Below are 26,766 nucleotides of genomic sequence, written 5' to 3' on the forward strand. Positions count from 1 at the left end.
TGCTAAATACCAGAGAAATTTTTTTATTTTTGGAATAATATTTTTGTTGGGGGAGAATGTGTAGTTTAAAAAGAAAGAAAATATTTAGATTTTTATGTAATATTATTTTATGAAAGATTGTGTAGTTAAAAATATGAGGAAAAAAATTATATTTTGAAATAATGGGGGTGAAAAGAGGCTTAATTTGAACATTGAACTACACATGTCAAACCTCATTATATAAAAAAATTGAAAATTATTTATAAATTTTTCAAAGATTTTCTTTGATTTTCAAATTAAGAGGCTATTTGACACTCAAGGAAAAATGAATTTTAAAATAATAGATTGATGAAAAATGTGTAGATAAATTTTTTTAAATTTATGTGTAATATTATTTTAATAAAAAATATATAATTGAAAAGAAGATAAAAAAAATTTATTTTGAGAAAAATTGGAATCAAGGTTGAATTTTACTTATTTTTAGTTTCAGCTGGTTGACTTTTAGAAGCACTGATGTTAAAGCTACTGTCTTCTCCGCAAATGCTTCTTGGACCGTTTATTCAACCCTCCAGATACCGGCTTCATTCCTTTGCCAGAGCCTCCTCTTCTTTCACTCAAACATCTCCCAAGGCAAGTCTTTTTTCAGGAAGAATATATCTCAAACTATATCTTTGTTGTACTGTAATTAGGGATGTTATTGACGTTTTGATTAAAAATAAAAAAATTGATGCCCAGATGGATTCGGAGAGCTATATGTTTGGACCCTACAAGATCGACTTAAAGCAAGTGTTTTACTCTACTCAACTTTCTTATGCTCTGGTCAATCTCAGACCTGTTGTTCCTGGTGTGTAATTCCCATTTCTAGTTCTTGTTTCTTTTGTGATTGAGCTACATGAATGTAAATACATATAGAAATGATTTGTAAACTACCGATCACATGGCACATCAATTAGTTGGTGGATTATTTAATTCCTGGAACCAGGGGCGGACCCAGACCATTTGAACTGTGGGGTCAAAAAAAATTTTTTTTTTAAACATCTCAAGGCAAGTCTTTGTTCAGGAAGAATATATCTCAAACTATATCTTTGTTGTACTGTAATTAGGGATGTTATTGACGTTTTGATTAAAAATAAAAAAATTGATGCCCAGATGGATTCGGAGAGCTATATGTTTGGACCCTACAAGATCGACTTAAAGCAAGTGTTTTACTCTACTCAACTTTCTTATGCTCTGGTCAATCTCAGACCTGTTGTTCCTGGTGTGTAATTCCCATTTCTAGTTCTTGTTTCTTTTGTGATTGAGCTACATGAATGTAAATACATATAGAAATGATTTGTAAACAACCGATCTCATGGCACATCAATTAGTTGGTGGATTATTTAATTCCTGGAACATACCATAAACTTAGGAGACCATTTCTCTCAATCCATATGTGTGTGTGTGTGTGTGTGTTAGCACCTCAGTGGGTTTTGTTTTGTTGTTTTATGCTGTTTCCGGAACAGTTTTGTAGATATAACTTGTGCAATGCACGGGGGGTTGACTCGAAGAATATTGTAATTTGACTGAATAGTTGAATGCAGAAATTCAATGTCTGTACATCAATAGGATTCTTGATCCCCAAAAAAGAAGGGAAAACCTTAATATGGCCTTCATGTCTTTCAGTTAGATGCATGATTAATTAAATGAGAAATCCGAATAGACGCAAAAATTTTGAGATGAGGCCAGTAGACAATGGATTAAGGTAAGAGAAACTTCTATTTAACATAGAGAGAACAGTATAACATAAACATATTAGCGCCTCAGTTGGTGTCATTTGTTGTTTTATTCTGTGGCTGGAACAGGATTTTCACTTGTTATGCAAATGTGAATGATTCACGCAGAAAGATTTTATCGGCATCATGATGGCATGATCTTGTAAACTAAAATTTTCACTTCATAATTTTATTAGGTATTTGATGGGGAAAAAATAAAATCTTTCTTATGGAGAATGTGACTGACATCCGTATTTTCACTCATGTGGATGTTTCCTTTTAGGATTATTATCTGTCCCTCCTTTTATTTTATTTTATTTTTTTTTGAGTAAAAGAGATGATACTTGATGCTTAATGCACAAGGCCTTGCCCACGTATATTTTTGGTTTTAACATCTTTAAGTTTTCCACTCTGTAACTTATGTTAATTGTTTTCCTTTGCAGGTCATATCCTTTTGTTTTCGATTTTAATAGTGCGTGATGATTTACTCAAGCGTATATACTGTTTTATGGAGTTACAAAGGTAGTAGTGGGGTAGAAGGAACTGCTAATGTGGTTAAATATAAGAAATCAAATTGATGCTTTCTTGTATTCCCACTTAATAATGATAAGTTGCATGCATTTAGAATTAATTATACGGATATTCCTTAAGCCTTGAAGCCCTGGCAAGGGATTGATTCTGCCATTCTAATATTGTTAACTGGTGATTGGGGGGTTTGCAAGTGTATTTGCTTGTAAATGAAATTAACAGGTTTAAGCTAAGCTTGCACCTTTATCTGAAAGAGACATATCATGACATAATATGTATATGTATTCCTATAGAAATTCTGTGGAGATGCTACCATAGCGCTTTTAAAGGAGACAAGTTAAACCATATTGGCTCGAGTATCTTCCTTTTTCAGGCTTTTATTTAGCTTTCATAAAAAAGGAGGAAAAATGGAAATTGAGGTAGAAAAGAAAGCCTTTTGGTTAGTCTCAATCTACTCTTGCATTTTGACTTCTTTGGTTGACTTGACACAACGTACATGTGCTTATCTGCCCAAGGCGTGAAATTAAGCGCTTTGTTGATCTCACTGCTGATGAGACTAGTGATATATGGCTTACAGCGCAGAAGGTTGGCCTACAGCTTGAGTCCTATCACAAGGCATCTTCACTAACATTTACAATCCAAGTAAGAGTGATGCTATACGGGAGAGAAACTTATCATATAATATGGTTGACTAACTATATTCTTCATAAAAGCAACAAAATGAAAAGAGAGAAAAAAAATCCTCCTCCTGCCCAATATGCATTCTGAGCTTCGACTTTTTGATTTATTACATCTTTTGATTTAAATAAGAAAGGATTTGCTTATGCTGCAATTTTTTTAACTAAGGCAAATCCTCTGTTGCATTTTCTGTTCTTGGAGAAGACCTACAATTTAGCATTACCTAAGAATTTCTACATTTGGTAGCTGGCATTGTTGTTTAATTAACTCCATTTGATCCTGGAAGCCCCAGCTTGCTGACATTTAGTGATACCGCAGGATGGACCTCAGTCTGGACAGACTGTTCCTCATGTTCACATTCACATACTCCCACGCAAAAGAGGCGATTTTGAGAAAAACGATGAGATTTATGATGCTGTAAGACACTTCAATCCTTGTGAAGGTTGGCTTAACTCTAAACTGAAATAATATATTCTTCCTACTGTTGATACATTTCACAGATTAAAGAGAAGGAGAAGGAACTTAAGCAAAAGCTTGATTTGGATGAAGAAAGGAAGGACAGAACCATAGAAGAGATGGCTGAAGAGGCAGCCAACTACAGAAAGCTTTTCACCTAAGCTTTGTATCAAGTTGTGGTTTCACATTCCGAATTTGAATTCACGACATGTGTGCTTTCTTAGGTTATATACATGGTCAGAGTTTATATTCATGGTTTACTGTGTGTATAATTTCTAGTTTTCCACCAGAATAAGGAATTATTCTTGATGAACAAGATCAGTAAAATTACACAGGATTTAATTGCTGCTCTTTTGGATGTGGAAGACCACATATTTTGTATTTTATGCCATTTAGTTTGTTTGTTCCTCTTGTATAACTTGTGTAAAATGAGTCCTAAGTCATCTAAGAAATGTAACGACATGGCATGTTTGTTGGGTTGTACTAGATATGACTAGATAGAATAGTGAACGAAATTCTTTCTTATGATGTTGTGTGATATAATTTACCAAACAAGGCATGAAAGTTAACATGAGAAGAAACTAATACCCCAGTTGTTCAGACCAAAGCACTAATTTTCCCTGATTTTTGCTGTGGTGGTGGCAATGGTGGCCGAAGTGTGATGGTGGCGAGGTTGGCGGATAAGACGATTTTTATTTTATTTTATTTCTTCAATTTTTTTCTTATCCTTTTTTCTGAATTCTCTATATTTATTTTTAATATTTTAATTAAGAATAATATAATGATAATTTTGCTCTTTATAATTTTTGAATATGCTAATCTAAGTTGATTAAGACTGGATGTGAGTCGAGTTGGAAGGTTTCGGGCCTAATTTGACATCGATACTTTCTAAGCCTTTGAGCCCTGTTTTGGGAGAAAAAAATGCAATTTTAACAGTGTATTAATGAAAAATGTGTAGTTAAAAAATTTTAAATAAAAGTTTTGAATTTGCGTATAATGTTATTTTATTGAAGAACGTGTTGTTGAAATACTTTTAAAATAAAATTTTTTTTTTCCAATTCATTTTAAACTACACATTTTCAGAATAAAATATTCTTTACTTAAATCTATATTTTTTCTTTAATTTTTAACAACACATTCTTTCAAATTTTACCATTCAAAAGTTCATTCTTTCCAAAAAAAAAATTCGGTCAAACAGGGGCTTTGATTTCCATTATTTTTAAACTCTTTCTTCTATAGAGCATATTCAACCATATATTTATACAATAAAATATTTCACATGTAAATTCAAAATTTTTCCAATTTTTTAACCACATATTCCCTTAAAACAATATTCAAAATTCTCTCTTTTTAAAAAGAATGGACCCCAAACGGGGGCTTATTTATACTTCTTAAGAAGTTATGGGTCAAAAAAACATTTTGCATAAACGCCGGCCGCATCGTATGGCGGGAAACCAATCCGCGCGTCCCTCTAAATTTACGGCATTTCCAATTGAAAATCACTACTTCTACCTCATATCATAGTATTCGACTCTCCTTCTCCTTCTCCACGGATCCATCACCCAGTCCGATAATCGAACACAGAAATGGAGTCAATCCTCAAGGTTCATTTTCTCCCTCCATTCTTACCTTTAAATTTCTTCTTCTTTTGTTTTTTCTCGAACGTTTTTAACTTTTTTATCGTTTTCTAGTACAGCAATATTTTGGGTTTTCGAAATTTCGACCGTACCAGAAAGAAATTGTGGAGAAGATTTTAGATGGAAAAGATTCTTTGGTGGTTATGGCCACTGGCAGTGGCAAGTCCTTGTGGTAAGCTTCAATTTTATTACCGTTTTTTGCATTATGTCTTGATACACTTACTTGATTCAAGAAAATATACTTCTGATTAACTATTTTTCGAATAAATAACAAAGCTATCAGGTACCACCATTGATTGCCAAAAAGACAACTGTAGTTATAAGCCCTCTTATTTCTTTGATGCAAGATCAGGTTTATTTCTTATCTTCTTGGTATTTATTCCAACATGCTGAGTGGATGAAACTTAATCGTATCTACTAGAAATTTAAAAAAATAATTTTATCTGCTCGTTATAATGTTTAGGTAATGGCATTGAAGCAACGAGGTATAAGAGCTGAGTATCTCTCGAGTGCTCAGACTGACCGTAGTGCTCACAGTAATGCTGAAAGTGGCCAGTACAATATACTGTACATGACTCCAGAGAAGGCTTGCGTTCTTACAACCAGGTAAGCTGAAAAATGAAAATACTATGTATTTTTTATGAAAAGACCTAAGCTTGGTTAATTTGTTTTACCATCTCTGCAATAATGGCGTTGAGGCTATTCTACTTATGAAATGCACATGTATACAAATATATTTGGTTTATTTTATAATGCGTGTCTCCTTTGTTTGTCTTGTTCTTTTTAAAAAAATATTAAGGTATCTTTTGGACTCTAGTTCATTAAGCTGAAGATCACCATGTGAAGTTTTTGCGCTTTTTATTATAGTTGCAAATGATGATGGTGAAAGTGAAATTCCCAAACTTCATCTCTTCCTTTTTTTCCTTATTTACCTCTACCGTTTAAGAGTTTCAATTACTTTTGCAATCCTCCATTTAATTGTGATAAATTTATTCTCCTGAGTGATATAAAGTGGTACTGCAGTTTCTGGTCCAGACTGCTAATTTCAGGAATATGTCTCCTGGCTGTTGATGAAGCACATTGCATTTCAGAGTGGGGTCATGATTTCAGGTTGGTTCTTCACTAGTATAACGATCCATGATCAGTTTCTTAATATTTAGAGCCATTTGGCTTGATTACTGCAAAGACACCACGATGTGAAGAAAAATAAAGATTGAAACTTGAAGTTTTAATTGATCTGAAATCAAAACCAGGGTAATTACACATTTGTACTGGCCATGTATCTTGAGAAACCAGTTTTGGTTCAATGACACGTGGCTGCATGATGCTACTGTTGTTTTTATGTTCGTTTAATGAATGAGATTTCTCATGTATCCTAGACTTTCATCACGTGAGCTTTTATACATTAATGATAATCATGAAATATATGAATTGGAATATGTAGTGATGATAACTTAGAATCATGGGTCATGAACAATGATTCCATTGATTATGAATAAAGATTGACAGTGTGGATCTAGTATGTGATGACTTTATCTATCACTTGTCAATAAAGATCTATTCGAGTGTTATCAATTGGCACATTGTTCATATTTATCAGTGACACTGTTGCTCTACTTGACTTGCAAGAAAAGGGAATATGGGAATTTGAAGTTTTGAACTGAATGATTGAATGGAAATCAAGTTGGTTGCTTGAGATACTATCAGAGTGGGTTCAAATATCTTACAGTTAGGAGACTTTGATTTTATCCCCCAAAATCTTCGAGTGATTGCCATCATTTTCAATTGAACCTTGTTGCTCGTAATAAATTATGGATCTCACTATCAAAAGTTATTTTCTAATTCTCAAATGAAGGCTCAACTAAGATCTGTCTGCCTTTCATTTTTAGCTTCAGGAGTTGGATTCATCAAATGACGCTTCAATTGTAATGAAATTTGTTTTTCAAGTCTGTGCCACTTTCTGCTCCCGCCCTCCTCTCGTTGATTGTTCTTATTAGTCTTATAATTCAGTTATGCTACTGTACAATCGAGGTTGACAACCTCGATTGACAACCACATACATGGGAGGGGGGCCCACACTGGATAAAAATATCATGGATCCCTCCCCTGTGAGTAAGTTGTCAACCGGAGTTGTAAAACCCGGTTGTACAACTAAAATAATTCCTTATAATTTTCTCTATATTTCTTCTATCATCATTCTAAGGTTCCATTTCTTTTGTAGGGTTGAGTATAAACAATTAGGTAGGCTGCGGGATGTTCTTCCAAATGTTCCATTTGTTGGCTTAACGGCAACTGCCACTGAAAAGTAGGTTTTTGCATTTTGATATTGTTTTTCCATATTGTAAGTTCTGGTAGCCCACAGCATTATACCTGGTAAATAATTTGTCACAGTTGAAGGAGGCTGCGAACTATGAATTTCAGTCAAATTCTGGCCATTTGGTTTTGTAAAATCTTTATCTATAGAAAAATCCACAACATTAGTTGATGTTTCACTACATGTAAACTTTTCATCGGTCTTAATCATCTCATATCGTGGGCTCAGTTTAACATAATGATGACAGTATTTTCTAGTTCTTGGTCCTTTTCGTCTATCTCCTGTTCCGAATGCTATTTTTCTATCCTTATTTTAAGCTGGTTCAGTTCAGAAGTCTGTGTAAACTCGTAAATCATGAATCATCTTTCCTGTCATAGTTTTAATTTATCCAATAATCTATCAGCTCAGATTTTCTTTTTCACTGAGGTTTTGCTTTTAGTTAAATCTGGTCTTGTAGAGCCTATAAAGAGACTTCGTTTTTTGCAGGGTTCGCATTGACATTATAAATTCACTGAAGATGAAAAATCCTCACATAACTATTGGTTCATTTGACCGTCAAAATCTCTTCTACGGTGTCAAATATTCCGATCGCAGTTCAGCTTTTGTGGATGAGCTTGTGAAGGAGATTTCTAAATATAGGAACAGCAGAAGTTCAACTATAGTATACTGTACAACTGTCAAAGATGCTGAACAGGTTATTCACACTTCTAGATTTGTAAACCCTATATTCTTGTTTCTCATGTGTAAACATGCATGTGGATGTTTACCTAAATGCCAATCATTTCATGTATGTCATGGTCTTCTAGAAAGATGATGCGGAAAAACATGTATTCATGATGATATGTTTTGACTTTAGTTATTCAAATCATGATTCTTTAGATTTTCAAGTTCCTTCTTGAGGACGGAATTGAGGCTGGAATATACCATGGTCAAATGTCCAATAAAGCGCGTGAGGAGTCTCACAGGTTTTACTTCTCACTAGATTTGAAATCTACTAAAAATCTTATTTTTATCCAAACCAAACAAGGGCTTTGTATGTTTTGTTAAAGGATATTAAATGGTGTGCGCTCTTCATTATTCTTGGTGCAATTACTGTATATCTGTTCAGTCTGGCAACAGAAATTTTGTTGCATTTCAGGGCATTCATCAGAGATGAATTTTATGTCATGGTTGCAACTATAGCATTTGGCATGGGTATCGACAAGCCTAACATTAGACATGTGATACACTATGGCTGCCCAAAGAGTCTGGAATCATATTACCAGGAAAGTGGACGATGTGGTAGAGATGGCATTCCTTCAACCTGCTGGCTGTATTATGCAAGAAGTGACTTTGGGAAAGCCGATTTTTACTGTTCAGAAGCACGCACAGTATTTTTCTTTTTTTTCCCTTTCGCTGAATTTCTTAGAGTTTAATATTAAAGATTTTATGTAGAAGTTCCCAGTATTTATTAATCTCTTTAGATTGTTTCAATATTGCTTAAATGTCTTGTAAATGTATGATCAACCAGGCAGATCAAAGAAAAGCAATTATGGAGTCATTTGTGGCAGCACAACGCTATTGTATGCTGACAACTTGTAGAAGAAAGTATCTTCTGGAGTACTTTGGAGAGAAATACGGCTCTGTCAATTGTGGTATGGGTAACATTTGGCCTTTCACTTGTCAAGTGCAGCAAGAAAATTCCTGAACTATGATTGGCTGAGAAAGCCTGACAATGGTGCAATTAAAATTTAAATTATTGACAATTATGATGACGAGATAGAGTGGGATGAAGCACATTGCATTTATGGTAATCAGCTCTAGGTTCGGTACAGAGTAGTAGTGACCAAGAAAGAGATGAGAAAACAAAATATGCGAGAATGCAAATGAAGAATGCATGGGATATCATTAGGAAAGGATGAGAAAAGATAAAAATGAAGGCATAGAGATAATAATCCATTGTAAATGTCGATGTACATGACTGGGTGGACTATAACTCATTTTTGGTGTCTACAATCATTCCATTTAATAGACAGAGTTTTGTTCCCTTTTGGCCAAATAGTATCTTGGTGCATTGCTATATATTGCTCATTAACATTTGACCAAGTGGAAATTTCATATTTGTATACACGCGATGACATTTCTTATGAAGACAGTGGAATTTCTCTTCTGGCTTTTATATTTTATGGTCCCCCCCAATCCCCCAACTTTTAGGATTAGAAGTTATAGAAGTAGCAAGACCCATGATTTTTGGCTTATCTTTGGCCCCTTGAATCAAAGCTTTGGCCATTGCTTTCATCCGGTTGCCTTCATTTCATGATAAATTGGTCTAAGAAAATCTGTTTTCATTCATCAACAGATTGAGATGATATTTTCTCCTATCTGAATTTATCATGGAGAAAAGCTTTTGTTTTTCAGTCAACAATAATTCTTTATATGCTTCACTTTTATGACCCTAAATAGACACATGAAAGGAAGAGGAAAAGATTAGGCAAGAGATTTTGGTCTTTGGACCTTGGTTTTTTAAGGTTATATATATTTAATTTTGGCTATAATTTTGGAGTCACATTATTCCAGAAATTATCTTTTGAATTACCTTGACACTAAAAATAACTGGATGTGTGATGTGTGCAGGAACTTGTGATAATTGCACTAGCTCAAAGAATGAGAGTGATATGTCTCGAGAGGCATTTCTTTTAATGGCTTGCATTAAAGCATGTGGAGGTCATTGGGGTCTCAATCTGCCAGTAGACGTTCTTCGTGGATCTCGAGTAAGCTTCCCTTTGATAATTAATGGTATATAGATATTCTTCCATGGCATGTATGGGACCCAAGGTTGAAGGTTAATTTAACAATGGTAATAAGGCTATGTAGGTGACTAGACAAAAGTTTGTTAGAAATGATGAATTGAGTTTTTTCTCTCTTTTTTCTTTTTTCTTTTTTTTTTTTTGAACAAGTGGCTTCGGTATTGTGTTCTAAATTTTGACAGCTGTGGAAAATGGAATTAATACCCTCATTATGTGTACTATTTAATCTATTCATTGATCTTGTGATTTAGTCATAGCAAATTTACACTAGCGCCTTTTATTTTGTCACAGTCCAAGAAAATTATTGACGCTCAGTTTGATAAGCTTCCATTCCATGGCCTTGGAAAAGAGATGCCAGCAAATTGGTGGAAAGCTCTAGCTGATCAGTTGATTTCACGTGGTATGTGGGAGTACTCTTTTTGTATAACAGATCTCTGTTTATTGATGTTTTACTTTACTAAGTAGGAAGGAGTGAAGTGAACACCATATTGCATCCAACTAGGGATCAATCAGAACCACATTGTACTGTTGTCTGTTGATGAATAATTGTATTCTTATTATTCAGGTCACTGAGGTTTAGCAAATATGAATTCCAATAGAGAGACCCACAGTATTTTAAATAGCTTGAACATTATGCTAAATCACGACCATGTGGAAGTGAAAAAGTGTTCTCAATGTAGTCTGAGAGTAGATTCAGTTGTTAGCTCTTTCAGTTTTGGAGTATAGACAAAATCAATGGAGACTAATGAATATTTATTGGGCATTGATCTTTTACAGACATTGCTGAAGAAAGAACTTTGTTTTTATAAATATTTTGTGCACTTAACTGATGTTATTTGATCACAAAACATTGCACTGAAACTTTACCTTTTCTAATTCTGGTCTAACCTCACTAAGAATATCAGCAGCTTGCTCTATTTTATCGGATCTACAGCTGACCTGCACAACTGAAATATTGCGTGTATGATGCCAAACCAAACCTAAGAAACTGTTGCTTCTAAAAGAAAGGAATACGAATGCTTATTTTAAGTCTTTAAGGAAAGGAATTTGCGCTAGTCATGTGTCTTATCCTTCTATTGTGCTCTGTACTTGGGTGCAGTCAGGAAGCAGTGACTTTGTATTACTGTTCCCTTCTCGATTTCTTTGATTCTATGGATAGAATAATTTTATTTGGGTGTTCTTCCAGATGCTGTGATTGTGGATGGTTAATAGCTTTTTTGTGTTTTGTGCAGATTATTTGATTGAGACCTTCAGAGATGTGTACAAAACTGTAAGGTAGATTTCTTTCTCTGATTAGTTTAAGGTAGATTTCTTTCTCTGATTAGTTTATGAGTTTTGAGCTGTAAAAATATACTTTTCGCTGTCTCACACACTCCCATTCTGTCACTCATCATCCGGGAGCCCATTTGACTTGATGGTAGTCTCCAAGCCCACTGCTTGCAACCTGCAATATGGCCTAAATCTACGTACAAAAGTTGTGCTAAATGGCTGGATGTGAACTCTTTGCATAAGCTTATAAGTTGCTCATAATTTCTGTAATCCCTGTTATATTCAAGTTGAAATCACACCCTCCATAAGGATGCAACATCATTGTTGCATGTAGCAAAGAACTTTGTCATAATACTTAGTTTCCAATTTCTGGCTGGCATCCAGATGTACGATATTTGTCACTTCCTGTATCCAGATCTGTTTTCCTTATCAGCCTGTCATCTGCCATCATGCCTGCAATAAACTGAGCAAGGGTAGATTTTCACATGGCAAGTCTATTCATTGTTGCTTGTGATGAGTTCAAAACGTTTGTTCATGTTCATTAGTTCTCTTCATGAACAATTGGCACCAAAGGCTCGTGTTTGTCCTAAATATTAACTCCCATGCCTTTCTTGGTTGGACCAACCCTTTTTTCTTTTGACGAAAGCGGTTGAGTTTCTGTGCCCGGATGATCCGGCACTCTTCTTGCTTCGTCTGCTTTTCATAGTCAAGATGTGCCCGTGGGATGAGACTTTAGGGAGAGACTCTCTTTCTTTCTCAGATTGAAATGCGGGTCTGTGTTCGGACACACTTTCTCTCTCTCCACCATAACAAACTTTGCCGAAACGTCGACCGCAATCATCGTTGATTGAAAGTGAATATTCAAAAGAGATAAATTGTGACATCTCAAATAAGGAGATGCAAGATTTACTGCAGGATACAAATTATGAATTTGCGTAAATCAGAAACTCATTTGGTAAATAAACTGATATGGGTAAGCCAAAAACTATGCTTTTAGTGAATTCTAATAAAATATCAATATTGGACATTCTCTTTTGCAGCCAATATAATAAGATTATACTGTAAATAAGCCCCTGTTTGTCACCCATTATTTGACAAAATAAAGAGTTTTGAATAGTATGTGTTGGAGAATGTGTGGTTAAAAAATAAATAAACTTTATTGGTTTGTGTGTAGATTATTTCATTATGTGAATGTGTGTTGGAGAATGATATTGTAGCAAACAATTTAAAATTTTAAAGGCCATCAAACTGGCCCTAAATATCTTATTGTGATTTTCCTTTCATGCTTCAGGGTCGGACCAAAAGGAGTGGACTTTTTGAACTCTTGCACTCCTGATCATCAGCCTCCATTATATCTTCCATCGCCTACAGAAATGGTTGGTGATATGAAAGGCACAGATATAGTTGGTGAGGCTGGAGTTGATGGTTTGGCTCCTATTAAATTTGAGGGGTTGTGCCAGGTGGGCTTTTCTACCATCCTTAGCATCTTCTGCATGTGATTTTGAGTAGGACAAAATTTTTTACCTTTCTCATATTTGATTGTCTTTTCACTTCCTGTGTCTATTTATTATTATTTTTTCCCCCTATGATGCCTTGCACTTCTTTTTAAAGTTTTACCTCCAGATGCTTCTTTTTTCATCTTCAACAATTTAACTTTGACCAGAACCTGTAATGATTTGATTTTTATGCTCGTCTCCATCATTTACAAGTTCAGGAAGAGGCACAGTTCTATAAAATGCTCGTAGAGGAGAGAATGAAGATAGCCAAAAAAACTGGAACTGCTCCGTGAGTTTTCTCATTGTTCTTGAGCTGCTACAGTGCTACTTCCTGTGTCACACGATACTTTATCATATTGGTAATTTTGGGTCAATTCCACCACCTTTTTGAAGTGCAATTAATCTTGACATGATATTTTTCAGATGAACACTTGAAAATTTGTTAATACAGTATACGGCATGCTAATCGTCAAGTGTTATTTCTTAAATTTAAGTGTAGCAAGATTATTTCACCTCAAAATGTAGTCGACCTGGGACAATAGTGTCACAGGAGTATATTCTAATGGCAAGCTGCCTGTATGATTACACTATACAACTGTACTTTGAGGAATGCAACACTGTCTATTGATCTATTTTAGCATGCAGATATGCAATATGCGGTGATCTAACATTAAAAAGGATAGCATTGACAAGGCCATCAACTCGAGCAAGGCTAGCAAATATAGATGGTGTGAACCAGGTATACCTTAATGGCCATGTTTCTTGTTCCACTATAGTTTAGGTGGACGGGATCTTACACATGCTTGGAATTTGCTCACCTGTACATTTCAATTTGGGGTTTTTCCTTATAATTACTACATTTTGCATTTTCTCTGTATACAATTATCACATTTGGATTTTACAAATGTTTGTGTTGTTCTAGCCCTCTTATACATAAAATCTCAGAGGAATAGTTTTAATGCGTCATTGGAGTGCCATTGCATCTTCCATTATTGGATGTTATAAATAAGCCCTAGTATCGAAGCATGTGATGGAGAGGGACATAATATCTTGTCTCTATATGAAGGAAAATTATAATTGAATTGAAATTGAAGTTGACATCTCTGATATGAGTTACCACTTACCTCACTCGGATTAGTTGGAAGATGCTCCTCTTTCTCCNTGAATTGAAATTGAAGTTGACATCTCTGATATGAGTTACCACTTACCTCACTCGGATTAGTTGGAAGATGCTCCTCTTTCTCCGTTGAACTATGGTGAAGTCATAGTAAGACAACTCCATACTGTTCTTGCAATAATGCATCTTCTTCAAAACTTGAAAAGGAAAAAAAAAAAAATTACATTGTTTGCTGTCAGTACCAGAACTTCATTCTAAACAGAATAATCTTGAAGATCTTTCAAAATTTTCAAATGATGGTTGGGTTTCAGGATCAGATCGGTTAGAGGGCTGCTGTAAAGCTTGATTTAACTTCTAAATTAGCCACAGAAACTCGTCAGCATTTTCTTCATCCTCTTCTTGTTGGACCTACAGGATTTATCCGCAAACATTTTTGCGTCGGTTATATTTGCTCAAATATTTGTTGCAATATTTACTCATTGATTGCTTTAAAACTGAAGAAACCATTGTTTTTTAGACATAACTACAACTTGAGATAAAAATAGAAGGGAATGCATCAGATTAAGACTCTTGATCATATTGTATCTTTATTATCTGGTTGGATGTTTGTATGCGTATTATATCTGATTTGTTAGCTTTGATAATGTGTCGTAGCACTTTCTAATTACACATGGAGATTGTTTGCTACAAAGCATTCAGCATTTATCAAAAGAATTGAATCTTGCTTTGGATGGGGAGCCAAATACACAAACTCCTACGCCAAGAAAGGTTTCCACTGTACCGAACAACAAGAAGTTATTGCCGGCAAAGTTTGAAGCTTGGAGAATGTGGCAAGAAGATGGCCTTACATTCCATAAAATTGCCGTATGTCTTGACACGGTTGCTTGTAATTAAGTTATGCCTAGATTTTAGCGTGGACTTCTGTTTTAATTTCTGCTTTGTAGAATTTCCCCGGTCGAGCAGCTCCAATAAAAGAACAAACTGTGATAGATTATCTTCTTGAAGCTGCAAGAGAGGGATGCCCAATTGATTGGACCAGATTCTGTGAGGACATTGGATTGACGCGGCAGCTATTTACGAATATTCAGGATGTTGTGTCAAAAGTTGGCAAAGAGAAGCTAAAGCCTATCAAAACTGAATTACCAGAAGAAGTAAGCTTTATGAATTAAATATTTTATATAAATGCATTCGGAACTAAACCTTTTATTAAGCATTGATATTATCATAGCATGTTTAGTAAGGTGGAATAACATTACTTCTAAAGAAAAAGTAAGTTAAAATGCAGTCAAGCGTACCGAAATTTGTAGAATATTATAGTTGTGGGTCATGCGTTCTATGATGCAAGGAATGAAATGAACTAAGATTCCATGTGTTGTGATGATATTTGATAATTCTGCTGTTTATAAAACTAGGTAACTTATAGCCAGATCAAGGCCTACTTGCTGGTGCAAGAGATGGGAATATCGGTTGAAGGTATATCATCTGGCCATCATCACGGCGGTGGAGTAGAGGGTCGACCCAATCATGAATCACTTGTGGACAATGCAAATGGTGGTAGTTCCCCAAGGAAATCTAAAGCCACAATTTCTGATCTCATTGGGAGTGCAAACGCAGAACGGCTGCCATTTGGTACTGATGGTTCACCGAAATCTCGGAAACGCCAAAAAGTTGATGGGCCACAAGTAGAACGATCTGCTACGGTCGAGGCATCGGAAAGTTCTATATTACGCTGGCTTGAGAATTTTGACGATGGGGTAAGTGTTGAACCTCTACATTCAATATATCGTAACAGCATTATTATATTCTAGCTCGAGAAGGTAATGGCAAAAATGTGCAGGTTTCACTATCTGATCTCTTGGAACACTTCAGTGGATCAAAGGAAGAGGCAATAGTTGATCTGCTAAATAATCTGGAGGGTGAGTTTTTAATTTTTAGAAAGAACAATCTGTATAGACTTATGTAATGCTATGGATGCACGACGCTTCTTCTGTAAACATCTCGATGAATGTCATGAGAGGCCTTCTTGCATATAATACACGTATATATCTCGAATGGAACCTAAGGAAGCAAAGGATTCGAGCAAGCATTAACACGTTTTGAGCTCTGACTCAAGTGTAAAATTCAACCAGCAATATCTCACTCGAAGCTTAGTTCTCAGATCGAAAAGATGGCAAGCTAAAAAGCTCGAAGTTAAGGACACTTGCATGGTTCAATTCTATATCTAATGAGCTTTTAGGAAGAATGCCACAAGGAATCAAGATTTATATTCTAATAAAAGATAGGAAATTGCTGAAGACACTAACAGAGCCCATATTATGATTAAAAACTATGAACTACAAAATTTTACATGACCGCCAACTGTTAGAAGCTTAAGCAAATTACTCCTTACCAAGATCTCTCTATCAAAAAGAAGTTAGTTGAAAATCTAACCATCAAAGTCAAGACCCAGAAGCCAGTAACAACTTTAACATAAGTTCCCTTTGCTCCACAGAAAATAGGAGCTTTTGGTAAATTGTGAAACAAAATATAATCAAAAGTTAGGTCAATGGCCATGTAAAAGATCCTCCGGATCCACTTCTACCCCAACCCGCCTTTTGAAGGAGGCACAAGTCTCTGGAGGTAATTTGCATTTCTTTTGCAACTTCACAAACCTCTGAATGTCAAAATTATGTTTCTTGATGAGTTTCCTTTGCCTAGATAGGAATAGCCTCTTTAGCAAGTCTTGGTAAGAAGGATCTTTTGAAGTGACTAAGAAGTAAGCATAGCCTATTACTATTCCAGTTGTCGTTGTGAAAAATGCGATTGGCTCCATAACATCCCAAGAAAATTCCCAAAAAGTCAGACGAAAGAAAAGCCCGACTTGTACCACGGAAAGACCAAGTCCGGTCCACAAAATGCGACGGACTTGCTTGTGAGCTAGCATGTCAATTTCTTCCTTTTTTACTTGCAACTTCTTAAGCTCGTCCTTGCTTTGATCATCTTCAGATAAAAGCGCAAGGGGAACTGCCCTTCTAACAAGATCAACCACCTGAACAAGAAAACCAACGAGAAATTACATAGTTCGACTCCAAGAGAGTACATTGTGAAGCTTCTGATATCGTACTAAAATGCCTCTTTAATGCAAACAATATCATACCATCAGCAAATGCATGATACAAAGAACCGAAAGCAAAAGCAGACAGAGAAACAAAAAGGAAAAAAAAAAAAAATACCAACTTCTATGAAAACCATTGACAACCAAATCATGCTAAGTTTGGCAGCACAGGGTCGGAGATCTTAACATCTAAGCCAAATTTAATTAAGATGATTTCAAACACAAATTACTAATCGATAAACTAGATATTAGTCATGGCGATCTAACTCTCTTTCAACCTGTTTCTTATAGCAAAAAGTTATAGATCATTATGAATCAAATCCAATGTTTCAAACCATAAAATTAAAGGATAAGAACTCAATATATGGGATTTATGATCCAACCAAAATCGATCAAGTTTTGAATTCCATTTCACTTAAAACCACAATTTCAATAAGCAAGCTAGCGAGCCAAGGAACTGGACAATTGAGGACACGAGAAACACAACTATATGAGAAATCCACGACGCGTTTCATGATCAGTCTAAACTGTATGTTCTTTTCTTCAAAATCCCCAACTTAGAGGTCATGGTAAAGAAACTCAAATCTGTACTTTTACATTTCATTTTAAATCCAAGAATTTAACATTGATTTGACCCCACTGTTGGAATTAGTTTCATATCAAACAGATTGTTTAGATACAGTGGTTTCTCCATCATCTTTTTGTAATATTCAATCTCCCTTTTTCTTATGGGAACAGAATAAATCTTTTTATCTTCCTCAACCCCACCAGTAAAGCAGTATCATACATACCCCAAGAATCCCTTTTGGAACCACAACTTTATTTCTAAATCAAATCCCAAAGCGGTATTAAAACACATAATGAACACACACAGATATAGTATAGATATAATTATTTAACCTTATCAGGGTGTAGATACACTTTGTCCCGGAAGAGCAAAACGACGCCGGCCTCATCAAGAACTCGAGCAAAGGCGGCGGCCTCCACGGCGGACTTGGCGACGCCTATACTCTCACAGGCCTGTAAAAGCTCAGAATACCCAATCACCTCCTTCTCCTCCATACCCAGTTTCTCCTTCAAATCCTCCACGTTCACCAGCCTCATCAGCCTCTTCGCCTCCGCATAAGTCATCTCATTCCCATTTCCGTTACCACTATTACTGTCCAAACTTCCGGCGCCTTCGTTAACGGAGGAGCTGAAATAAGACGATAGGCCCATCAATCCTGGAAAAGGAATCAGCCTACAGCTCGGCCTAGCGCGAGCCGCTGGCTTAAATCCCCGTTTCAACAGATTAAATGAAATCCTCCACATATTTACAATCAATTGTTTTCAGTTTTTTTCTGAAATTACATAAAATATGAGCTAGTTTGTATTACTATATTGTGTCGTCAACCATTAATGAGAAATGGAAGAAATCGTAAAACTGACATTTGAAGGAAATGGTAAAGAAGGGAAAACAGATTAGCATTACGAGAATAACGGTCCGTTTAGACCGTTTCTGTTAATATTAAGGAAATTTGGACATGGAGAAAGAAATTCAACAATTACTTCATTAATTTATTATTTTTAGAATAATTTGATTGGAATAATATTCCCAAAACCCTCCCCCCCCCCCCCCCCTTATATTATTTTATTTCTCGACTATTAATATTATTTTTCAAATCTTATATTTTTTGTTGACAAGGGAACCCGCAGCCGCTACCCGAAAGTGCGCACTAGGTAAACCCCGCCTTGTGATTCGAGCCGACAAAGGACCACTTTTTATTTTCACCCTTTCCTTTTTCTTTTTTTTTTTTTTTTTTTTTTTTTTTTTTTTTCAACACAATTGTTAAATTCTAAATTTATTTTGACCTCTCAATCACGGAAGATAATTATTTCTACACAATTCTCCATAATCTAACAATTGTCCCCACTTGAAAGCATAAATTATAGTGTTTGTTTTATAGTTATACACGTCAAGAAAATTAAAAGATCCCAAACTATTTTTTCTTCTTAAAACGCTCTGAACCTTTTTTATTATGTTCTTCCTCATCTCTTAACCAAATGCGATGTGGGTCCCCACCTTGCCTAATTTTTTGTTGCTTCGAAAATTCTTTTTCAATTTTTCACTTTCTCTATATTACCTAATTCACTATAGACATGCCTAGCATCAAATTCATGTCTTTAGTGATGTTCACAACACATTTCTTTTGGTGAAAATTAATATTTTCAACATGCCATTTATTTCAAATTAATTTCATCCGTTCAATCTCGTAGCGTTGGCTATAAGCATTAATTTACCCTCATCTCAAGAACGTCTATTTCATTGGGTGATTCATAGCCTATTGATCTCTATAGATTGACTAATAGGTAAAATATTACATTAAATGAATAATCGAATAGAATTCTATAGATAAATCAATAATTCGCCTACGACAAAATTACACTTCTGGTCAGCCAACACCTATCTAAATCTTATTGGGTTAACTAAATTTCAGCAGTTAAATTGCAAATTTTATTGCTACATTTAGCATCAAGCTAGGTCGAACCAATACGCGAGTGAACTTCCAATGGCATCACTATAAATATATCTAATTTTTTTTTTGGCTCGTGGGCTATTCCCTACACCCATCGACCTTTTTGCGAAGGTGAATTTGTGATCGTGAAAAGTGTAAATCATAATTAGGCATCATACATCCGACAATCCGTACAGTAATATTAATATATTTCAATGTTGGTATTCTCACGTGACTATGTCATAGCAGAACTAAATTGAATCTAAACTCTGCTTTGCCAAATCTGACCATTAGGTTCATGAAAACTGCATGATAAAAAGACGTGCCAAACAAACACAACATTCATCGTTTGGCCCCCATTAAATTCTATTACATTACATTATATTTTTCTCTCATATTTTCAACCACACAATCTTTCGATGTCAATATTCTTACGCAACTATGTCATAACAGAACTAAATTGAATCTAAACTCTACTTTGCCAAATCCAACCATTAGGTTCATGAACACTGCATGATAAAAAGACGTGTCAAACAAACACAACATTCACCGTTTGGCCCCCATTAATTTCAATTACATTACATTACATTTTTCTCTCATATTTTCAACCACACAATCTTTCATTAATATTACACGTAAATCAAAAAAATTTCCTTCTTTTTCAACTACTCATTTTTCAAAAAAAAATACTATTCCACCCATTTTCAACCCTACAAAATGGGGGCCAAACAGGGGCTCAAATTCTTACCCAACAATCTTAATCTGAATTTCTGGCATTTCAAAGTATCAATTTACATGAAGCTGCAACAAACTTTTCAGTTACACGATACGGTTTCTCTAAAAAATTTCGACAATGCATGCTAAAATATTTGTTATCCCTGCACTAGTTTTACACACTCTAAGCTATATCCTTGTACGTTGAGGCTCATAATAGCGAAAAGAATAAAACTACATTTGCGCTAGTCAAACACATAGATGTATATTCATAAGCTAGAAAGAGAATTCTACTGACTGTGTTTAGCCTTGTTCAAGGTTTTTACCAAACCATTGGCGATTTTCCAAAACCAGAACACGTTCATTAATGCCAACAGAGGAGCTACTGTAAGCAAGCTGTAAAAGCCCAATGGAAACACTTTCTTGACCTGAAAAGAACAAAAGATAAAGTTTACACAATCCTTTTTCAACTTTTTCGTTTTTTTGGCGCAAGAAGAATAACTATTGGTTTTCAAAGCCACAGAAACTGAGAAATTGCAACCCATCTGGAAAAAGTCTTCGAAGCATAAGAATAAACAAATAGAAAAAAAATTATATAAAAAGCAAGACTATCTACAATCTGCAAGTTATGATATAGTTGTGGTTTGTTCGGTAAGGTGAAGACAGTAGTACAGAAGGAAAAATAAGTTAAATCTTAAAACTTTGTACTGTCTAATTAATGCCAAACGTGCTTTGAGTGAACAGAGAGAAGATGGAGGCAAGATTGTCCTCAGGAAAACTATATGTTCAAAAATTTACGTAACAAATAAAGATTAGCACGTCACAGAAATATGGGGGGAAATCCATGAAGAGGTCATCCATATATCTCTAGATTTTCCTCTTCTTTCCGTTTCTCATATTCTCCTGTGGAACAAGCTTAAGGACAAAAAAATAATTTCCTATCATATCCCCCTCTCCAACAAACGTCAGCTGTAAATAAGATGAAAGAGTAGGGTATACTAATGGACATTATGTTCCTTGTATCCTGAAAATTCCAGATTGAACCATTTCTTATCATTCAGTAATCAAATATAGCAGATAGAAGAGTCTTCTTGAAGGCTATTGATAAAACTAAAACAGGGATTGTCCAGTTACCTGATCAAAATGGATAAACATGTGGTAGAAAAGGAACACAAATAGAAGAACCCTTGCAACCTGAAGATCAAAAGTCTACGTGTTACAAACATCTATGTCATCACAAAAGCCAACTTAAAATGTAATATAAAATAATCTACATGCACGGAAATTCACAAATATGTAAAATGTTACTTACTGTAATGAATATTCAAGTCACAATTATAACTATGTTATTTTAAATCCATTGTGGTAAAATAAGATGGTCATTTCAGCTGTAAATGCCGTAATCATGTCCAAATGAGCAGGCTGATGATCAAATGTTATAAGTTGCTTGTAAGGCTGATTCAAATAATTTATACTGATGAAAATGTTATGTATACAAGCTATTTTCCTAGTGAATTCCTAAAATGCCCTGGCTAATCCCAGCACCCTTTTTCTTAAGGAACTAAAGAGGCAAATGGCTTTCATTTATAAAACTCCAATATTTCAAAAAAAAAAACATAGATATACCAAAAAAGAACGGTAGACAGATTCTGGGGCAGTGCATAATGATCACAGATTTTAGAAACTCATCCACACAGTCAAGTGACCGATAAAGTTGAGTTTCCATTCTCCTGCAATATGTGCAGATAATATGATCGAGCAGAACACTTAACATTTTAGAGTAAAATGCAAAATTCTGAAGTATATAAAAGACCATACCAACCACCCAAAGAACAAAGCCACGCCATTGAAGATGTAAAGCTTGGAATTCTTCTGGCCAGCAACATCAAGATACCTGAATGTATTGTAACAGGGATGAGTACATGTTTAATACCTAAAAGATGGAACGGGAGAGGAAAAGATCAAAATCACTTCACCATCTTAGGTTGACAAAAGGAGTTGTGCATTCAGAAAAGAGAACCATCAGAATATAGATTTGTGCTCGACCGCTCAGAAGTGATAGAATGATTGAATACAAAGAGAGTCCATGGTGTAAGACCTAGCAAATGAAATGAAATAATTCGAATAGAAATTCTCAAGAAATAAAGAGATAAACAACATTTCAGTGCAAATAATAATAACTGCTCTCAAACAATTCAAGCTGAATCCACCAGTTAACACCAAAACTTGCAAAACTGCTAACTTGCTTTCCCAAAAATAGGTAGGAAATAGATAAGACCGGGTATACAGTAGAAAAAAAGTTACAAGTATTTTTAAATTAAAATCCATTACAAGGGATCAAATAAATCTAAGCGCTTTCTAGTTCAACAACAACATGGCGAGTGAACTTTATGTTTTAAGGTACACTTACAAACTCCAGACCACCTAAAACAGGAAAGTGATAAAGAAGTATTGCTGAATCCGAGATAAAGTAGCCGATGGAAACCTGTATTGTTGAATAACAAAACAATCAAAATAAAAACATAAGAGAAGAAAAAAATAACATTAAGGATCTAAGAAATTATTGAAGAAGTTTATAAACACTAAATAACAAGGATGAGAAAATTGGTACATTAATTAAGTCCACAGAATGATATACAGACATATAAAGACAGGAAAGTTGGTTCTCAATTGAGCTTCCATAAATGTCAAAAAAATTTAATTGAACCCCCTAAAATTTGTTACAATACCTAAACAATCTAATTTAAATGTCACTATTTATCAAATAATTTGATAAGGAATGAGAAGCAATCATACAAGAGACACATGATAACTACAGGCCAAGTTAGATTCTAATTAGGAACTCCTAATCAAATAGATTATTTCTTCGTCCGCCTCTCACAGACCAATATAAACAAGGGCCATATCTAGATATTCGGTACCTTTTTGATAAATTGACAGCCAGATTGATATATGGAAGATAGTGGACATTTTCATAATTTGACTCTACGGTCATCATCGCCCTTCAAAAATTTCTTATGATGCACCATGTGTTAGTCGTGAGAATCAAATTAATCTTCAAACTATTTCTCATGATTCATCTACAACTGCATTGTCTGTCTATATTTACAATTATTTCAAAAATCCTCTTCTAACAGTACACTTCTAATATTTAAATCTAAACTGAGTGCACATGTAATTACTTGACTATAGGATTTGGAAGTTAAATCTATTTCTTTGCGTGGGACTTGTTAGTATGCTAAAAATGTTCAAAATCTCATTTGTTATTTGCCTTTGATGACTCAATTAGCAGTCCTCTTTCTTTAGCTCCAACTGCAATTCCATTGATTTCTTCTACTTCATTTATGGATTTCAAAAGCTTTAAACATTCCAGTTCTTATCAGTCTTTTTTTGGTTGCTAAAGGTTAATATTATTTCAAGCATGGTAGCCTTCTTTCACTAAATGTGGTTAGATTATCTCATCACCACCTTGCTAATTTATTTTATGGACAAAAGTTTAGATCAACCGAGGTAAATGTCATTCTACGACTCTTTGTAGGCCTACATAAATGAGACATATCTAGGTTTTTGGTACTTTTGATGAATAACCAATTTAATTGATATATTTTTTGTCATCAATGTACTTTAGTTTTAATAAGTTCTTATTCTGCGTCATAACCATAAGGAGGCAAAATGATTTTCAATTCTTATCTCCCTGCAACCAACCATGGATTAAGAAAGAAAAGTAGAAATGGCTCTCTCATGGGTAACGAGATCTATAGCCGTGCACTATCTTGTGTAGAAAAATATCTACAATGTCATTTTGATGCAAGCCAATAAGAAGTAACCAAAACTACTAGGAAACTATAATTCCATGCTCAGTTAATTTGACATGGCCACTTGCAGTAACGTACCCCCATTATGGTGTCCGATAAAGTTGATGTCATGTTTATATTAAAGTCATGAGCACCATCAAAAACACGTGACCCAAGTAAGAGATACAGAGAACCAGCTGCAACAAGGATGGCATGGAACGTGGAGAACCCCCTGCCACAAAAATAAATTCCAATTGTTACATTACTTCAAAATTCATTCTGAAATGGGGGACCTTATTATAACATCAAAACAGGAATAGGCATGAGAAACAAAATAACCTGTTTTTCCAGTCAAGCCTCTCATTACGATTAAGTTTGCTATATCCCTTGAAGAACGAAGTGCTTATCGTACCTGTTAAGTCATAAACCTTCAACAACAAAATTGGAACTCTTTAAAGGGTATCAGAAATGACCAAAATATGCTGCATGTTTTCTATTCGTTGTCATTAAAAGGGACACATTTTAAGAAGATCATAACAAACAACATATGCAGGCATTGTATTGAATTGTGTCCTAAACCTGATACTTCTTGCTGGATCTATTGCTATAGTAGTACGAGCCTTTGGAAAAGTGATAAATCATCTTCCCTCATGAAAGAAAAACATGTTTCTGGTTTGAACTTGTTGCATTCAGTCTCCCCCTCCCCCTCACCAAATTTTCTTTAGACCCACCAAACATTTAAAAGAATCAGAAGTGATTTAAAAAGGAGAAATGCTATGTGTACACCTCATGGTGTACACAATGCATTACACTCCTCTCAAATGGAGGGAGGCCGCGAATATTTTATTGTGTGTGGGCCCTCCTCCATGTGAGGGGTGTAATGCTACGTGTACACCATTGTGCACACATAGCATTTTGGTTTAAAAAAATAATGCGTGTTTCTAGCACACAAACTTCATATTGAACATTGAAAAGTCATCTCTCCCTTCATTTTTTTGTAATGACTTAATGTAAATCCAGTTCTCCTCTCACAACTCACTGAAGAATCAATCTACCAAATAACGAGGACCAGAAATCCACGAATACTATTCCAAAATCAAACGAATCTCCACGTTCCATCAACAAAAATTTTCGAAAGGGCGAGAAACTGATATTACATGTATAAAAATATAAAACCCAGCAATAAATTACGGGTAAAAATGCTTAATCCAGAAAAGTTGTCTTACAATTTTGCACATCAAAATACCAGCAAAAATAGATGACAACCAGTTCAATATTCTGCTTGGAGTAGCATGCCCATCAATATTTATCGATCCCAGTGTTATTTCTAAATCCCACATCTTCACTTTCCAGAATCTCTGAAAAATTACGTCCACAAACTACAAATTAACAAACTGCAAAAACATTATTAAAAAAAAAAACATTTTGTAGTGTTACAACTTACAAGACGATGCGATGCACGTACGTTACCAGAAAAAGAAAAACGTCAAAGTCTGCAGAGCAAATATGAATTAGAGCAGAATTACCATTAGTGCCACAGTGTTTAAAGTGATCAAGTAATTTTTGTACGTAGATATATTAAGATATAGTAGCTACAAAATTGGAAAAATCTTGCATTTCTTTAGGGAAAAGAAAAAATAAAAATGGACAATTCCGTTGGCGGAGATATTGTGCCAGTAATTTTGTATGTATCGTAGTGAGCTGCGCGGAGAGGTCAAAGCAGAGAAAATGTTTGAATAATCGTAACGTAACGAGTGTGGGCCCATCTGCAGTCTCATTAAAAAGTTTTTATTTTCATATATAGTGTAATGCTACGTGTACACCATTGTTCACACATAGCATTTTGGTTTAAAAAAATAATGCGTGTTTCTAGCACACAAACTTCATATTGAACATTGAAAAGTCATCTCTCCCTTCATTTTTTTGTAATGACTTAATGTAAATCCAGTTCTCCTCTCACAACTCACTGAAGAATCAATCTACCAAATAACGAGGACCAGAAATCCACGAATACTATTCCAAAATCAAACGAATCTCCACGTTCCATCAACAAAAATTTTCGAAAGGGCGAGAAACTGATATTACATGTATAAAAATATAAAACCCAGCAATAAATTACGGGTAAAAATGCTTAATCCAGAAAAGTTGTCTTACAATTTTGCACATCAAAATACCAGCAAAAATAGATGACAACCAGTTCAATATTCTGCTTGGAGTAGCATGCCCATCAATATTTATCGATCCCAGTGTTATTTCTAAATCCCACATCTTCACTTTCCAGAATCTCTGAAAAATTACGTCCACAAATTACAAATTAACAAACTGCAAAAACATTATTAAAAAAAAAAAACATTTTGTAGTGTTACAACTTACAAGACGATGCGATGCACGTACGTTACCAGAAAAAGAAAAACGTCAAAGTCTGCAGAGCAAATATGAATTAGAGCAGAATTACCATTAGTGCCACAGTGTTTAAAGTGATCAAGTAATTTTTGTACGTAGATATATTAAGATATAGTAGCTACAAAATTGGAAAAATCTTGCATTTCTTTAGGGAAAAGAAAAAATAAAAATGGACAATTCCGTTGGCGGAGATATTGTGCCAGTAATTTTGTATGTATCGTAGTGAGCTGCGCGGAGAGGTCAAAGCAGAGAAAA

The 26,766-nt window shown here is 34.9% G+C and overlaps 4 protein-coding genes across 9 annotated transcripts; 2 read left to right on the forward strand and 2 right to left on the reverse strand.

The window, feature by feature from the left end:
• Positions 1-477: 477 nt before the first annotated feature.
• Positions 478-3,918, forward strand: LOC111379986 (bifunctional bis(5'-adenosyl)-triphosphatase/adenylylsulfatase FHIT-like). Of its 3 annotated transcripts, XM_023003435.1 has the most exons (5): positions 478-609; positions 715-823; positions 2,836-2,900; positions 3,255-3,353; positions 3,437-3,918. In XM_023003435.1, exons 1-5 carry the CDS (start codon positions 493-495, stop codon positions 3,551-3,553), a joined length of 507 nt encoding a protein of 168 aa, XP_022859203.1. In that variant the 5' UTR covers positions 478-492; the 3' UTR covers positions 3,554-3,918. The 3 variants fall into 3 exon arrangements, with proteins under 3 accessions (XP_022859203.1, XP_022859204.1, XP_022859205.1); XM_023003436.1 differs by lacking the exons at positions 478-609; positions 715-823 and adding an exon at positions 1,045-1,239 and having other exon boundaries at positions 2,754-2,900; XM_023003437.1 differs by lacking the exons at positions 478-609; positions 715-823 and adding an exon at positions 1,045-1,237.
• A 967-nt stretch (positions 3,919-4,885) lies between these two features.
• On the forward strand, positions 4,886-16,025 carry LOC111379993 (ATP-dependent DNA helicase RecQ-like). Its single transcript, XM_023003445.1, has 20 exons — positions 4,886-4,996; positions 5,089-5,201; positions 5,306-5,381; positions 5,493-5,635; positions 6,053-6,139; positions 7,251-7,334; positions 7,830-8,037; positions 8,223-8,308; positions 8,482-8,713; positions 8,854-8,977; positions 9,957-10,093; positions 10,421-10,529; positions 11,362-11,404; positions 12,690-12,858; positions 13,113-13,183; positions 13,540-13,633; positions 14,666-14,875; positions 14,956-15,162; positions 15,424-15,765; positions 15,849-16,025. The coding sequence occupies exons 1-20, from the start codon at positions 4,979-4,981 to the stop codon at positions 15,972-15,974; spliced, it is 2,679 nt and encodes an 892-aa protein (XP_022859213.1). The 5' UTR covers positions 4,886-4,978; the 3' UTR covers positions 15,975-16,025.
• Positions 16,026-16,258: 233 nt separating this feature from the next.
• LOC111379994 (calcium uniporter protein 6, mitochondrial-like) lies at positions 16,259-18,605 on the reverse strand. Its single transcript, XM_023003446.1, has 2 exons — positions 18,006-18,605; positions 16,259-17,039 (listed from the first exon to the last, which is right to left on the reverse strand). Exons 1-2 carry the CDS (start codon positions 18,414-18,416, stop codon positions 16,554-16,556), a joined length of 897 nt encoding a protein of 298 aa, XP_022859214.1. The 5' UTR covers positions 18,417-18,605; the 3' UTR covers positions 16,259-16,553.
• Positions 18,606-20,347: 1,742 nt separating this feature from the next.
• Positions 20,348-26,724, reverse strand: LOC111379985 (transmembrane protein 56-B-like). Of its 4 annotated transcripts, none has more exons than XM_023003434.1 (9): positions 26,503-26,724; positions 26,263-26,394; positions 24,448-24,536; positions 24,208-24,340; positions 22,725-22,799; positions 22,291-22,412; positions 22,133-22,208; positions 21,449-21,508; positions 20,348-20,742 (listed from the first exon to the last, which is right to left on the reverse strand). In XM_023003434.1, the coding sequence occupies exons 2-9, from the start codon at positions 26,374-26,376 to the stop codon at positions 20,605-20,607; spliced, it is 807 nt and encodes a 268-aa protein (XP_022859202.1). In that variant the 5' UTR covers positions 26,377-26,394; positions 26,503-26,724; the 3' UTR covers positions 20,348-20,604. The 4 variants fall into 4 exon arrangements, with proteins under 4 accessions (XP_022859202.1, XP_022859200.1, XP_022859201.1 ...); XM_023003432.1 differs by having other exon boundaries at positions 26,482-26,723; XM_023003433.1 differs by lacking the exons at positions 26,263-26,394; positions 26,503-26,724 and adding exons at positions 25,335-25,466; positions 25,574-25,794.
• Positions 26,725-26,766: the final 42 nt, after the last annotated feature.

This window comes from Olea europaea, unplaced genomic scaffold (assembly GCF_002742605.1).
Source record: "Olea europaea var. sylvestris unplaced genomic scaffold, O_europaea_v1 scaffold2077, whole genome shotgun sequence".
NCBI classification, from domain to species: domain Eukaryota; kingdom Viridiplantae; phylum Streptophyta; class Magnoliopsida; order Lamiales; family Oleaceae; genus Olea; species Olea europaea.